The sequence below is a fragment of the Lepidochelys kempii genome, chromosome 17 (assembly GCF_965140285.1).
Source record: "Lepidochelys kempii isolate rLepKem1 chromosome 17, rLepKem1.hap1, whole genome shotgun sequence".
Classification (NCBI taxonomy): domain Eukaryota; kingdom Metazoa; phylum Chordata; order Testudines; family Cheloniidae; genus Lepidochelys; species Lepidochelys kempii.
This window is the reverse complement of record NC_136396.1, coordinates 6,456,569-6,471,992: the sequence shown is the minus strand read 5'-3', so window position 1 is coordinate 6,471,992 and position 15,424 is coordinate 6,456,569. Positions and strand designations below refer to the sequence as shown.

Sequence of the window (15,424 nt, the reverse complement as noted above, 5' to 3'; positions counted from 1 at the left end):
TATATAGTACTGTCCACAACAATGTGTCTGCACCTCACAGTCTGTGTGAGTTGGTCACACTTTTCAACTGACTGCTGTGTATTTCAGTGCTTGAACAAGCTAATTTAAATAATTACAAACATTGTACAAGCTTGTGATGACACAGACACTGATTTACATTCTCTGTATTAGCTTAAATATTAATATTCTTGTGTCCACAGAACTCCTCAGTGGAATGAACTGCAACCACCATTTAATGCAAACCATCCATTGCTTCTAGCTGCAGATGCAGTGCAGTATTATCAATATCTGCTTGCTGGCTGTAAGTAGCTTAGCACTTTTTGTACATGCAAGTTTAATGTGAAATGGTGACTTTCTAAAACAGTTTCTTAACTTACATTCTTGAGACAAAATAGCATTGTTATCAACAAGCCTTTTTTTTTTTTTTTTTTAAATCCAGTGTGCAAATACTAGTAACTGGAGAATGTTTATTCTGTAAGGCCATGGATGTGGAACGAATGATGATTTAGACACTTCTCAACATGAAAAATTCAATCAAATACAATTTTAGAAGTGTAGCATCATGCTGGAATTTATGTAGTTAAAGTTGTGTCGGATGTCTCAACATTTCCATTACAAGCTCCTATTCTAATGAAAATAGCCATTTATAGCTCAACCAGAAAAATTTGCTACAGGTTAAAAATATGCCATAAAAATAGGGCTGTCAATTATTAGCAGTTAACTTAAGCGATTAATGTAAAACAAATGAACTAGATTTTTTAAAAAGTTGCGAGTAATCACAGTTTTAATCACACTGTTAAACAAGTATAGAATGCTAATTTAAATTTATTATATTTTTGGATGCTTTTCTACATTTTCAAATATACTGATTTCAATTACAACACAGAATGCTAAGTGTACAGAGATCACTTTATATTATTATTTTTTATTACAAATATTTGCACTGTAAAAAAAATAAAAGAAATAGTACTTTTCAGTTCACCTCATACAAGTATTGTAGTGCAGTCTCTTGTTCTACATTTGTAAGTTGCACTTTCATAATATATTTTTTTCCACATAACTGCACTCAAAAACAAAATAATGCAAAACTTTCGAGCCTACAAGTCCACTCAGTCCTACTTCTGGTTCAGCCAATCACTAATACAAACATGTTTGTTTACATTTACGGGAGATCATGCTGCCCACTTCTCATTTACATCACCTGAAAGTGAGAATAGGCGTTCACATGGCACCGTTGTAGCCGGTCTTGCAAGGTACATCTAAACATGATAGGGCATCTCCTAAATGCTTTCTTGAGTTGCCCCATTGTGTCTAAATGCAGGAGAATATGTAGTGTATCTCATTGTTCATTGTGAATTGTTTTCTATGAGTGTTCTGTTTTACCATGTGACAACCTTTATTTACTGGTTTGTTTCTTTGGGTGGGTCCAGAGGAGGAATTGGGGAGTGGACCTCTGGAGTTCTGGTAGCTTAGAACTGAAGGAAGCAGTTCTGTGGAAGGAATTTGCCAAGAAGGTACAGTTTACTTCAGTATGGGATCTCTAGCAGAGTTTTCACACAACCAAATGTACTCAGAGTGATAGAGTATTAGGTAGGGTTTCATGTAGACTCGAATCCAGACAATAAGAGAGAGCTTCGTACATCCCAGAGATGAGTGCAAGCCAGAGAGAATACACATGTGGTCTCCTAAGATCTTCAGACTCCTACAGCCTCTTTCTTTCTCTTGCTTGTATTTACTTTCCCTCATGAGTCAGGTGCTTGCTGACAACTCAGCTTGTTGACATTCTTCCCACTCCCCTGGAATTCCTGATTGCTGGGCTATTTGTAGCCCAAATCTCAAGCGGCTGCTTCCCTCTAGAATCTTGGCAGCATTTCCAGAGATGTCTGGCTACCTGCTACAAACTGTGTGAGATCCATGACCTCATCACAGGGAGCAAACATATATTGCATTGTACATTAGTAACATTACATGCATTTTCTTTTCCTTAGTATAATACAAAATGGGAAGATTATTATGGGAAAACAGAGAGTCTCTATTTTCTCAATTGGGTAGCTGAGATTGAAATTATAAAATAATCATCTTGAAGTTATATGAAGAAGAAACTCTGCATAGGTAAAGATGCTCCTGGGGAAACTAGACCCTCTGCTTAAATGACAGTGCAAACAGTGCCAGCGTATTTAAGCAATTAAAAATGTAAAAAGTGGATAAATGGGTCAAAAGATTATAAGTCTGAAACATGACTGGTAAAAGCAACATCAGCGCCAAGTTAGGGATATTACATCTACCTGTCCTCCTGTTGCATGCTTTGTGGAACTCATAATATTGGAGAGGATTACTTTGGTTGGGAGAATATTCAGAAGGCCTAGTTAAATTTTTTGTTTTAATTCTGCATACCTTTTGTTCTGTCGTTTATACTGTATTTTCTAGATGCAATATCCTTTCATATTTAAGATGAACGTGTTTTAGCTCTGATAGTTCAAAATGTTATTCACTCATAAGGGATGTGTTTTCTGAGGTCCAGTCTTAAAAACCCAGTTGAGAATTATGATTGTGAAATTTTCATTTGAATGTGTGAATTGAGTGACATAGACCGTGAATACAATTGGGAGATTATAATTCGGGTCAGAAAACAGTGATGTAAGTGGAAATAGTAAGGAAATTGTCCATCCTGGGAAGGAGAGTGGGAGAGAAGATGTAGAGCTACCTCATAATCCACAAACCCAAAATTATGGTGCAGACTGGAAAACAAAATTCTACCTTTGTTCCACAGAAAAACCCTCCTGAGAGTCGTTTTTTTTTTTTTTTTACACCTCATTGGCTGATAAACAGACATTAACTTTTAACCTCCCTTTCTTACAGGTATAGTGCCTTTCTATTTAATATCAAATGTGCTGTTTTGTTGGGGTCAGCAAAAGTCCTGTATACTGTTTAAGTCCTAGTTAAGCCTTCAAAATAGGGCTTACATGGGATTTACACAGTGCACAGGTTTTGTGCTTGCTCCCGATAGGAGTGAATTCCATCTTAATTAAGGAAGAATTACGAATGTTTGTAATTCTGCTACATGACAGTCACTAGGGATGTATAGAGATTGTATTGTTAAATTCTGTATCTAATTTATGTGTGAAAACTGAAAAAGTACAGACGATAATCAAATATTTTTACAACACAGGCAGTAAAGTGGATTCATTAAACCAATCCAGTGTTTTGATAGCAGACGCACTGCAGTGTATAGTCTATTTGCAGCAGACATCTTTGGAATTATCTGGTGAAGGTTGCTATGGAAAGGATGACCAAGCTGTAAATTAGTACTGCTTTTGCAAGAGCAGAGAACAATATAAAACCTTTCACCACCCAGAGAAATTACACTGAAAATGATTTCATAGTAGAGAGAAAATGCTAATGAACACAGAATATGAATTTGAGGTTTGTAAGAACAGAGAGGTTTGATTTAGTCTATTTTATGGACTGAAGGGAAAATGGTTAATTTAAACAAGTTTTATTTGGAATAAAAAGCTCTGGACAGAATAGATTCATTGCCCCAATTCCCATAAAAAATTTGGCAATAGCAAATTTCAGACTAGTACTTACAAACTGCTACTTAGGTGGTTAGATTTGATCACCTTTCTTTGGTCAGCATTCCCTTTGGAAGACATTGTTCATATATATCATTGTGGGAACTCCATTAGACAAATTACTGGTATATGTTGTGCTTCATGAAAGCAAAGGAAAACACCGAGAAATAGGGCAAAACCGTACAAAAATGAATGCATTAATCTTCTCTCCTCCATAATAGCTTCTGTAATACACAAACAGGCATCTTGCTGGCATTTGGCAATGTGTTATTTTCAAATAAAAGTACATGCGTTCTGATTTGTTTGAGTTTGAGGGATTCTTGTGAGGGTGCATGTTGGTTATGCACTATTTAGGATATTGAAGATTAGAGAGGTCAACATTTTAAAATATAAGTGTCTGAAGTTAGGCTCCGAGGTAAATATTCATGGGTGCCAAGTACCCATAGCTTCAACTGAGGTCAACAAGAGCTCTCACTATTCATCACCACTGACAATCAGGCCACTTATTTGGGTAACTAAATCTGGAGTTGTGTTTCTAGCTCTAGTGTTTGTACTTTTTGTCCATAGCCTCCAATAGTTCACAGTGCAGAGTAACTGGTTAGTTTCATAACACAGGGTGAGATAATTGCTTATGCACAGTATGCTCATGCTGCTGATGGTTTGTTACAGTTTTGATACCCTGAAATCTACTTCTTATGCATCCTCTTCTGGTGTTGTCATTGCACATCTTTTTGGCAATAGGACCAAGAAAGAAGCTTCATCTGCCGAAGTGAGGAAAAATAAATGTGAGTGCCCCAAAGAAGTAATGTAGGTGGTCATTAAAATACTCCACTTGCTTTAATGGAATTAATATTTGGAAGAAAGTGTCTCATCTCTTCCCCATTCTTATGAGCAGGACATGGGATGCTGTCTCGTATTTTGTCTCTTTCCGGGAATACATATTCTCTTGTACCGTTAATAATGAATATGCCCGTATCAGGGAAAAAGCAACAGATCAAGAAGATACATGAGCCTTTTGTGGAATAAAAAGCATTCAATGTGTAAGTTCATTTTTATCAATAGATTTTGTTCTATAATGCTTTCAAGGTTAATGCTTTGTGCAATTATTTAAAAATTGGAGAACACTGGGAATAGCTGGTTCCTGAGCCAATAGAAATCTGGTCAGTAGAAACTTTAACTTGCTCACTCCAGTTATGTTTGTGAGTTTATGCAGTTTGTCTGTTCGGGCCAGACCTACCTTTTTTCAACATTTTCTGTTCATTTGTTCTTTCATCCTCACTGAGTACAAGTATTTTCACTACACACTTACATACATGCAGAAATTTTTACATTGCATACAGTTATTCCAGTATGTGTCCAGAAACACAGAAGACTGATTTCTGAATTTAGGTAACTTTATACAGAACAGTTTTATTTATGTACTTTTTCAATTTCTGATTAGACTAGTAGTCATGTATCGTATAAATGGGGTGAAAATAAAATCCTGTTATACATGTATGGGAGCCAGATTCATCCCTGACCTTGAAATCAGGGATGAATGTGGCCACATTTTCTACTTTAATAAATGCTTAAAAAGCTACACAACTCAAATTGCTTCTTGAGAGAGCCTTTTAAAGAAAGAAAAATATAATAAAATTCCACATTGAGTATATTTTACTATTTTGAGATACCTTCCTAATAACTTAGTCGTTGTACACATAAGCAAAATGTGTGCTATAAAATAACAGCTAATCTAAAAATGCTAGCTAAATGTGTATTAAAAATTCATTTGCAGAGTTTGTTACCTTGATTTTTTTTTAAATCAAATTTTAATTAAGGTAAGAGGGAACAGTGTAAGTTGACAGATCTACTACAGGCGTATAGGGGAAAAAATTAAATCTTAATACTGCAGATTTAAATCAAGAAAATTGACAATAAAGAATAGCATTAACAGAGAAAGTACTGTTCTGAATTTTGTGTGATATATTTGCTTTCCAATTTTATTATGCTCTGATTTTGAGGCTATGCTCTAAAGTCCATGAGCAAGTAGGTTCTATTAAACAAAACAGGATTCACAAGAAAAAAAATACCTGTTTGCTTTTTCCCTAGGAAATATATGCTAAAATGGAATTATCTGGCTCTGCTTACCTGCAGTAATGTAATGGGTTGACATTAGCTGTAGCCTGTGGTTTGATGTGCTATCACTTCCGTCAGTAAGTTTAATTGCCAGCAAATGGCTAAATGGGAGTTTAGGGTGAATGCTACAGCTGTCTGCCATGTTAGTGGTAAAAGGAATTCTGGCGCCGTTTCAGGGTCACTATTTGTATCTGTCCATCAGAGTTACAATACAGCAGTTTCTCTCGGTTTCAGTCTTTCTGTATAGCATTTCTGCCAATTGTTTGGCTCCATTAAGTGTGCAGGGGAAATAAAAGCCTGAATGACCAAGTCACAGAGGGCTATGGATAGACCCTTTCTTTGTCCACACTCAGAACATTGCATTAGGTCTCATTATCCATTTATAATAAGTGACCTTTGCCCCCAGGTCATTGAAAAATACTGTGTGTGCTTTTCTAACACAGGGTACCTCTATCAGCAGACAGATAGAACAATGAAACGTCTGGTAGTCTGGTTGAAGGATATACTTTGAAGGTTTTTGTAAATATGCAGTTTGATGCTAAAGCAGAGTAGCAAAATCTTATTCTTTAATCTTTGGAAAGTTCAAAGTAGGCCAATAAGATCTTGGTTACTGTATGACAAGAGAATGGTTTTAAAATAGTGGATTTAGTTATTTATGTTCAGCTTTTAGCTATATTTTTGAAAAGATTTTAGTTATATTCACAGTTATATAAAGCTATATGCCCAGTTAAAAGGAACCATTGTTTGAAGAAATATTTTGTTGAACAAGTGTCCACGACCTTTATCCCAAGGGTAGTTGTAAGTGAGTTTGCACAGCTGTTTGATTGCTTTGAGGTCATCTGTGACATCTGCTGCAAAAACCTTGATCCTGACTATGTGATACACTTCTACCTGAGCTCTCTAATAGTCAGTGTTCCTTTTATCACAGCATTGGAGACAAATGGGGAAGCTGGGTGAGGAGGGAGGTGGACCTCTCTACAAGTTCATGGCTCCTAAGTGACCTGCATTTTAAATTCATAACCTGCTGACCTACAGGAAACATCAGTATCCTGCTGATAACTGCTTCAGGCTTCTTACAGATTTGGTCAAAGTAGGAATGTCAGAGGACCAAGAATCGCTTTAGTTTATTGATGGAACAGATTTCATTTCAGATGTAATTTTCTTAGGACTTAGAGCTGTCATGATTTTAAGGACTTCGATATCAGTCATTTGAAGCTATGTTTTATAGGCTTGCTGGTCGTAACACATGCTCTTTTCACCTCAATTGCTGGTACCGCTGTTGCTGCTACAAAGAATGTGCTGCTGCCCACTTTATTCTGCTTTGACCTCTCCCGTTCCTCCCCTTTCGAAACCAATCTCACTAAAGCAAGGAAATTCAGTTATACGTTTTGCTCTTCCGATGTGTCATATGTGTGACGTGTGTAACGTCATCTGGTGTGATTAGATTATTGATATTAATAATAATCATCATTTATTTCCTGTCGCACCCAGGGGCACCAATCTGGTTCAGATCCCTGCTGTGCTATCCGAACTATAGGCAATATACAAATACATAGGAAGGCACAGTCCATGACCCCAAGGAGCTTACCCTGTAAAGAACCTGACTTTCTGCAGAGAGTAGCTAAGATTCATCCTTTTCTATTCTCTAACTGCAGCTTGCTTCCTCTAACTAGTATTCAGGAATTGAGACGTGGCTCATAAATGTGAGCTGTTGAGGCGAGCTGTTGAAGTGTGCTTTATTTCTGTGACAAATAATTAGTTGCAACCATGAAACTATTGCAGGTTTCTTTCTAATGACTAATTTTAGTTCAGGTACTGGTGGGTAAAGCTTTACACAAGCAATTTTTCTCTTTTGTGGCATTTACTCAGCTAACCACCACCTCCTTATATTGCATACTTGCATGCATATAGGTACTCATACATTGCATTCAATTAAATGTCTGTGGAAATATGTAAGCCTGACTACAGTCAGAAGCCTACACCTCCTGTTCCTTAGTCCTCACCTTTCCAGTCACTGTATATGCTACTTATAGCATTACTGTGTGGCATGAATGTGATAGTGTTTCAGGACATTTTGGTAATCATGCAGTGACTTCATTCTGGGTTCCTTGGCCTAGATCACCTCTGATAGCGGAACCTAACAAAAGTAGCACAGATTGCCAGTGCTAATGTTCATGTTTCTTTTCAGCTAGTAAGTTGCTTAGGGACATACCTTTTGAAACTACCTACAGGTAAATGGCTAGTTTCTAATTTTGCCATCATAATAAATTGCCAGGAGAAAAACGAGATGCTGCACCATTTATTTATTTCCATTAATATTAAAGCATCCATTCATTGTCCTAGGGGTTTTTACTATGGTTAATGCATACGAAAAACATAAAACTAGCATACATGTTGAACTGCTTATGCATCTTCAAGCAGAAGTCACCTGCCGCAATAATGATCATTAGAACCCCAGCACTACACCTATAATCAAAGCAATTATGTGTTTAGGATGTGAATTTTCTTCAGCTCCAAATCCTGATTAAATCAGTGTCAGGTAATTTTTGTTCTTGACCTGAAGACTTTAGAGCAACTTTATGTGTGAATTTAATAGCATTACAGATGATATTGTGCACGGTGATTTCTAGGTTGTTGACTGGGCCAAAGTGACCAGATACTTGTTTTATTGATATATATCGTATAAGAGAATGTGTAAATGAGTTTTCCAGGGCCTATAGTAAAACCAGTGTTTTTCAACCTTTGGTCCACAGACTCCTGGGGGGTCGTCCTGCAGACTGCGTCTAAGGGGTCCGCAAAAGGTTGCTGTTTTCCATAGATCAGTGGTTTTTAACCTGTGACCCATGGATCCCTGGGAGTCCACAGACTATGCCAAAGATTTCCAAAGGGGTCCCCACCTCCATTTGATATTTTTTTTGGGGTCTGCAAATGAAAGGTTGAAAACCATTGATAGAAACCTATGGGGCTTAAGAACACAGAAGACCTAGAAAGAGAATCCCATGATAGACAGGGATGACAGAACCTTCTTGTTCATTCCATATGCAATGTTCGATGGCACAGGAAAGATTCAGACTGAGATAGAATAGGTACCCTGGAGAAGTATTCAAAATGTGGAATGATTTTAATCCTGATTTTGTATAGTTTATTGTGCCTTTTGTTTGATGAGAAAATTCCATTAAAATGAAGCTGGAAGCTGTATTTATACTGAAGTAGAATGCAACTCCCCATTTCCTTCAGAACACACAGTGTTAAAATTACATTTCTAGTTTTAGTGAACCTCCACTGATGGTGAGAGGGGTAGGAAAAAGTGACTGCAATGTAAGAGGGAGTTCCACTGTATTATCCATCTGTGTTCTAGCAGTTACATTGAGGGGACTTTTATTTTCTGTTTGACAGACCCATATAAAAGTAGATGTTATTTGAAATGCTCTTACTGCTAGGCAGGTACACTGATTTGTACTGATAACTGATGGCATGATATGCTTTTGTAGCTTCAGAGAAAGTCTTAGTCTTTTCTTACAAGAGGATGCATGGTATAGGGTTGGAAGTCTAAAACTTCAGGGGTGAAATCCTGGCTTGGTTATTTCAATGGGAAAACTCCCATTGACTTCAGTGGGGGTGACATTTAATCCCAGAATTCTACTCCCAGTTCTACCACATGACTCGCTGTGTGACTTGGGCCAAACTGCTTCCCCTGTTTGTCTGAGTTCTGTAAAATAAGGTGATGTTTACTGTACCCACCTCACAAGCGATGTGAAGTGTTTGTATAGTGTTTAGAACATGTATAGTGCTGCATAAATGCTAAGTATAATTTATCTTTTGACTGTGCTGTGTAAATCAAACACCATAATGATTCTTGTTGGGGTTCTTTTAATGTGGGCAATTTATTAATTTCCCAGTGACTCGCAGTTTCCTCCTTAAAAATGTATTTTAATACAATATTGTATCCGCTCCATTGATAAGTCCCCAGTAAATCTTACAAAAGCTGAAAGTGAAATAGTTTTTTTCAATCTAGTTGCCCATTATTGTGGAAGGATGGTCCAAAAATACCTCCAGATGTTTGACACATCTGAGCCTAACACATTTAAGAACAAGATTTACTCTAAATCAGAACAAAAATAGACTAAAATGAATGTATTCAAATTGAAGCAAACTCGGACCCTACATAAAGTTTCCTCTCGTATATAGTTTTGTATAATTTCTCTCTTATGACCATGGCAAGGGGCACCTTCAGGTTCCAGGCAACAGTTCAGGCTCATCAAGAACAATTTTATGGAGAGGCCCTGCAGTTGTCAGAAGCACGCCTCTGACAAGAATTAATATATTAACTGCTCTGCAGCACTTTTTGACAAATTGCTTACTAAATACATCAAAATTGATTGGACGTTCTGTGTTTAAATTGACAAATGGCTACATTAGGGGAAGGAGGGAAATCCATTAATTACAGCTGCCCTCAACCATAGGAAATGTAATCATATAAATATAGATTTTGTTAAAGCAAAAATCTCTGCTTGATTGTAGTGTTGCTGGTAAGTGTACTTGCACCTCATTGCTATTAAACCTCTAATAGGAGGCTTCAAAGGCAGTTCTTACTAATTGACTTCTGAATAATCAAAAGACCATTTCTATTGTGTTAAAAGAAATGACGCAGTGTTTACTTATCTCATGACAGCCACGTCTGAAAATGTATTTGTTCCATAGTGGGTAGAAGCCTGAGTGGAACCATTGAAGCTGGTACCCGTTTCATTCATTGTTCATCACGGGATGCTGTTTGCTTTATATGACCCAAACTCTAGAATTCAAAGGCATGAACCAGGTCACTCCACTCAAATTCTTTGACCTCCTACTATACAATACTGGATTGATTTTTATTATTTCTGTAAAGTAATTTGTGTTTAAGGTATGCGTGAAGCTACTGAGAATTAGGTTTGTAAACTCTGTAAGACACACCTTATAAACATTTACACCCAGATTTACAGCTGGCATTGACTTGGGCCAGTATAGTATATCTTTGCTCACCTGTAGACCAACTGTTGTGCATTTCACCAAGTATTGTCTCTGAAAGGATTGTGTTAACTCTATTTAACTGTTTGGTTAAGCTAAGTGATAACACAATCTAATAGGTAGTCTGGAGTCTCTGTGGTATCACATTTACAATTCGTCCTCTCTCAAATGCAAGTTAAACACCAGCGGCAAAATTTAAATCTTCTCTGAACAAGAGTTGCCAAGTCAAAAGTCAGTATGTGGAAGTGGGGCTATTCTAACAACCCGGACATGTATGACTGTTCTGGAATGTCTGTTCTGGAATGTCTGTTAATGTGTCGGCTCCTGGAGGAATCGTGCTCCATGGAAGATCTCGCCAGGCATACAGAAGGGGCCATATCATGTGCCCGACACTGGAAAAACCTATGATTGTGGTGGAAGGACATAAGAAGCAGCAGCTAGGGTATCATAGTTAACCTTTTGGTAGTTTCCCCAGTATGCTGTTTGAAGGTAGGGAATCACATTACATCAGTGTGTTGGCATTTTACAAAAGCAATCAACAGCTTGGATGATGTGTACTTACCCAGCTAGATATATACTTAACCTTTACAGTGAAAGTGGAAAATTAAATATTCATATTTTCTGGATTCTCCCTTTGATGTTATGTTTGTGTTTGCTGAGAAGCATTGCCTTTAGCTAGTGTTGTATTCTTTTCTTGAAATTATACTTCATTTCTGCAGCATAATTAAGGAATGCAACATACTTTTCAAGATGACTCGCTGTAGCTACAAGCCAGTTTAAAGTAAAGCTTCCTTCCAAAGGCTAGTCCTTTAGCTTGGAAAGATTCTGAATTATTCAGAAGCAGTCTAAAAATCCTAGTAATTCTGGAATTAGTTTTATAATTCCTCTGAAATCTGGAGAGGGTGTTTTTTGTAACCCAGCACAGTGAAGCTTCTGATCCTGATTGGCGTATCCTGTTGCTACCATAATACAAATAACAGTAATAATAATAATAATAGTGGAAATAAATATATTCTTGTATTTCTTTTTTAAAAATAAGTATTTTAATAAAATTAAAGTGATTTCAAAAGACATCTAATTTTTAGAAATTTGTTTACACTTATTTTTAAAACAGTAATGGATTTTTAAGATTTTCGGTTTTATTTTTTGACTACAGTTTTTAAATTTCCAGATGAAGCAGAACCTAGACACACTGCTCCTCAGAAAATTGATAGTTGGGTTGGCTTTGGTTTGTTTCAGACCTTCTGTAGTCGTTGATAACATGCTGAGCATTTTCATGATTATAACCCAGCCTCCTTCTACGCAGTCAGAGATTAAAGAGCCTCTGCTCACAGGTATAATACTTTGTTATCGTTTCCTGGCTTCTGTCTTCTGTTTATCTCTGCTACAACATTTATTTTTCTCTCAGTGGTATGTAAGCATTAGTCATGGTCACGTTTCTCTTGTCCTCTTCATTTCACTTTATCCTCATCATGCCTTTCATAGGTGTCTCAGAGCCAGCACCTACCACAAAGAGTATTGATTGTAGCACAAGAGAGCAGTAGAACACTCTACATGCTCTTCCACAGCTAACAAACCTAATCTGCCCTAGTTAACATTGTCACTGTAACAAGAGGCTTCAGGGAAGGGGAAGACAGGTTGCTTAGACCTGGGCTACACTAGGGGGAGGTCTCAAACTAAGATACGCAACTTCCGCTACGCTATTCACATAGCTGAAGTCGAAGTATCTTAGTTCGAGTTACCTGGCCGTCCTCATGGCAGCGAGTCGACCACGGCAGCTCCCCCATCGACTCCGATTACTCCTCCTGCCGAGGTGGAGTACAGGCGTTGATTCGGGGATCGATTTATCGCATCTAGACGAGACATGATAAATCGATCCCCGATAGATCGATCACTACCCCCCTAGTGTAGCCCAGGCCTTAGTTTTCCTTTATCTGCTTAGAACAGCACTTTGCATCTTGAAGTTCATCATATTCTCTCTTTACTCTGAACATATTTGGTTCACAAGCCATTTGGAATTATTTAATTGTATAGTTTATTGTATTGTAAAGCAAAATTCTCCTTTTGTGATCCACGCTGTAGGTATGTCTTGGTTATTCCATTTTTATCCTGTGTGCAATGTGCTAATATGTGCAGAATATGCCCTAGGCATTTGTAGTGTTGATGAGAGCGAAGACATGTGCCCAGATAATTGTTTCGTAATGTAAAAAACAAAATTAATTGAGACATTTGCCTTTTCATTTTCTCTTTGAAATGACGGGAGATGGTAAAAGGGATTTGCTCTACCATTTTCTCAAATTCTAATTTTGCTTGTTATTTCATTCTCTGATAAACCCTGGATAAACTGTTTGATAACTTTTTTTTACTGTGTAAACCATGTGTTTAAGTAGTGTAATAACATTTTCAATGCACATTTTTTTTCTTCCTCATTTACCTGATTTACGTTTTTACTTTAATTGTTTTGTATCGACAAGACACAGGCACCTATGGGTTGTTGAACAAGTACGTTTATATAGACTTTTGATGAGTGTCCATGATATTAATCACAAAAAGTGTGGAATAAAGCTTGGTACACAGTCATTTTCAGAGAGTTAGGATTTTCATGTTTGCTTCATTAACCATGAGGGCATAAAGATTAGTGCTTTCTTGTCCTGACATAACTGTTTGCATTGTAGTCTAAATCACCACTCCTTACATAAAAAAGGTTTTTAAGTGGAAATGTTAGTTTGTATTTTGTGTGAGGGGAAACCAAATTTCCCTAACTCTCTAACCTTGTGATGGCATGGAGGTCACCTAGGCATGCCTCCTTTCAGTCTGGCATGGCACCGCAGTTGGGCCATGCCTCAGTTTCCCCTCTCAGGAAGTCAATTTCTCCGCTTCCTGCCCTCTCAACTCAATAATATGCTGCTTGGGGCTGATTAGTTATAAAACCTCATACAAAAGAGTCCATAACAAAAGTCCCAAAGAAACAAAGGTTCTTCTGGCTGTCAGGGTTCCTCTGCAGCCTGCCCTCTGAGTTCTGTTTCCAGTCCCCTCAGGGTGACCTCTCTGTCTCTCTGTATAGCAAGAATCCCACCCCTCCTCCTGGTGCTGCTTAGTTCAGGCAGATATTACGTCTCTCTTTAGGCCAGGAATCCCAGCTTTCCTTCTGGAACAGGATGCACTATAATGAAACAGCCACTCTGTCTCTCCAACTGGCAGAAGACCCCGCCCTCCACCTGGAGGTGGGTAATTGAGAAAATTACTGTCCCTCTCCTTAAACAATGAGTCTCCAGCTATCCTCCCTCAGGGGAGTTGTCATTTAGCCCACTGTAGGGCCTTAGCCCGATTTTTCCTCAGCTGGCGCTTTTCCCTCTAATTAGTCCTCTGAGGCTCAGGGTTCAGCAGACCATCTTCTCCTGCTGTCATCTGCCCTGCTATGAGAAGGGAGTCATCTTTTATGCTGGTCCCCTCCTCCCAGCTCATTCCCAATTGGCTAGGAGGAAAGGGGAACTTAGCCCCACTCTCTCTGCAAGGCTCCAGGCCATGAGCCCTTAAAGAAACAGTAATGGGATTTCTTCCCGAACATTTCTTATTCCTGGAACCATTTCCTCTCTCCCAATATCTCCCAGATCTCTCTGTGTGTGTATGATGTCTTTCAAAGTCTTAAAGGGCCACGTTGTGTGGTGGGATGGGCCAACCACTAGACATTACTGCCCTTAAGGAGCAGACAACCCCATCACAAATCTGCTTTTCACTTTTACTGATAAGTGAAAAGTTAAGTGGTAAAAGGAAGGAAATTTTATTCTTTTGCTGAGGATAGGTCTGAGCTGGATAAGTAAAAACAGGGCAAGTGTCACTTCACAGAAGTTGTCTTACATGGAAGTGCAGCTCTTCAATGGCAGAATGTGTAATGTGTTTAGCCTTGATGAACATTTATGTAATAATCCAGTAAAAATGGACAAAAATGCACTAAATTCAAGTTAAATTCCCAAAGTGCATAAGAGGTATTGGAGCAGTATATACATGCTTGGATGTATACGAGGCCACATCAATGTGGTAAGTATTTCCCCATCCCAATCTTCTTTTCAAATGCTAAATGCTGGAAACAGCACTGTGTATAAGAATTAAAATCTTTCAGATGTGTACAAACAACAATAATGAACAAGAGCACATGCTGAAACATTTCTTTGCTGTTCTTACGTGGTCATCTGGAACTTCTTAGAGAGGGGTCCATCAACACTGAGGGGTCAGTTTTCAAAGCGGTGTACAGGGATTTAGCCGCACGACTCCTATTGACGTTAATGGGAGTCAAACGGGTAAATCCCTCCGCACCGCTTTGAAAATTTACTATTAAGCCTCTTGACTTCTCACTACATACTTTGATTGTAACACTAATCCATGGTTAACATAATTTTCCCGACAATAATGTCAAACATACTTTTGAAGTCAGTGAATTATAGAAATAGTTACCTCTTCCATAATTCTTTAAAGATGGCCATCAGATGGATTTCACAGTAGGTCTTTGCAACTGAAATTATTTTTTAATACAGGAAAGAAGGTATTTATTGCTCATTGGTAGAGAATTGATAGTCTGCTGCACACCCTAAGTATCTAAAGTTTTAGTTCCACACCAATGCAACACATTGTAAGTGGTACAGCACATTCTAACTGTGCCCAGGAAGTGTTTTCCCCCCTTTTTGCAATAATGTAGAAAAGGAAGCTGGAGTCAAGCACAGTGAAAATTACCTATC

At 38.0% G+C, this 15,424-nt stretch overlaps 1 protein-coding gene across 16 annotated transcripts in view; it reads left to right on the top strand.

Annotated features, from left to right (window-relative positions):
- Positions 1 to 15,424, top strand: part of BCAS3 (BCAS3 microtubule associated cell migration factor) — a 500,892-nt gene that overhangs the window by 201,320 nt on the left and 284,148 nt on the right. For all 16 annotated transcript variants that reach the window (XR_012155467.2, XR_012155469.2, XR_012155468.2 and 13 more), the window contains one exon: positions 201 to 301. Coding sequence is in view for 13 of the 16 variants with exons in the window: in XM_073315905.2 (XP_073172006.1) it covers positions 201 to 301 (101 nt within the window). In the remaining 3 variants the exon portion in view is untranslated. The remainder of the gene's footprint in view (positions 1 to 200; positions 302 to 15,424) is intronic.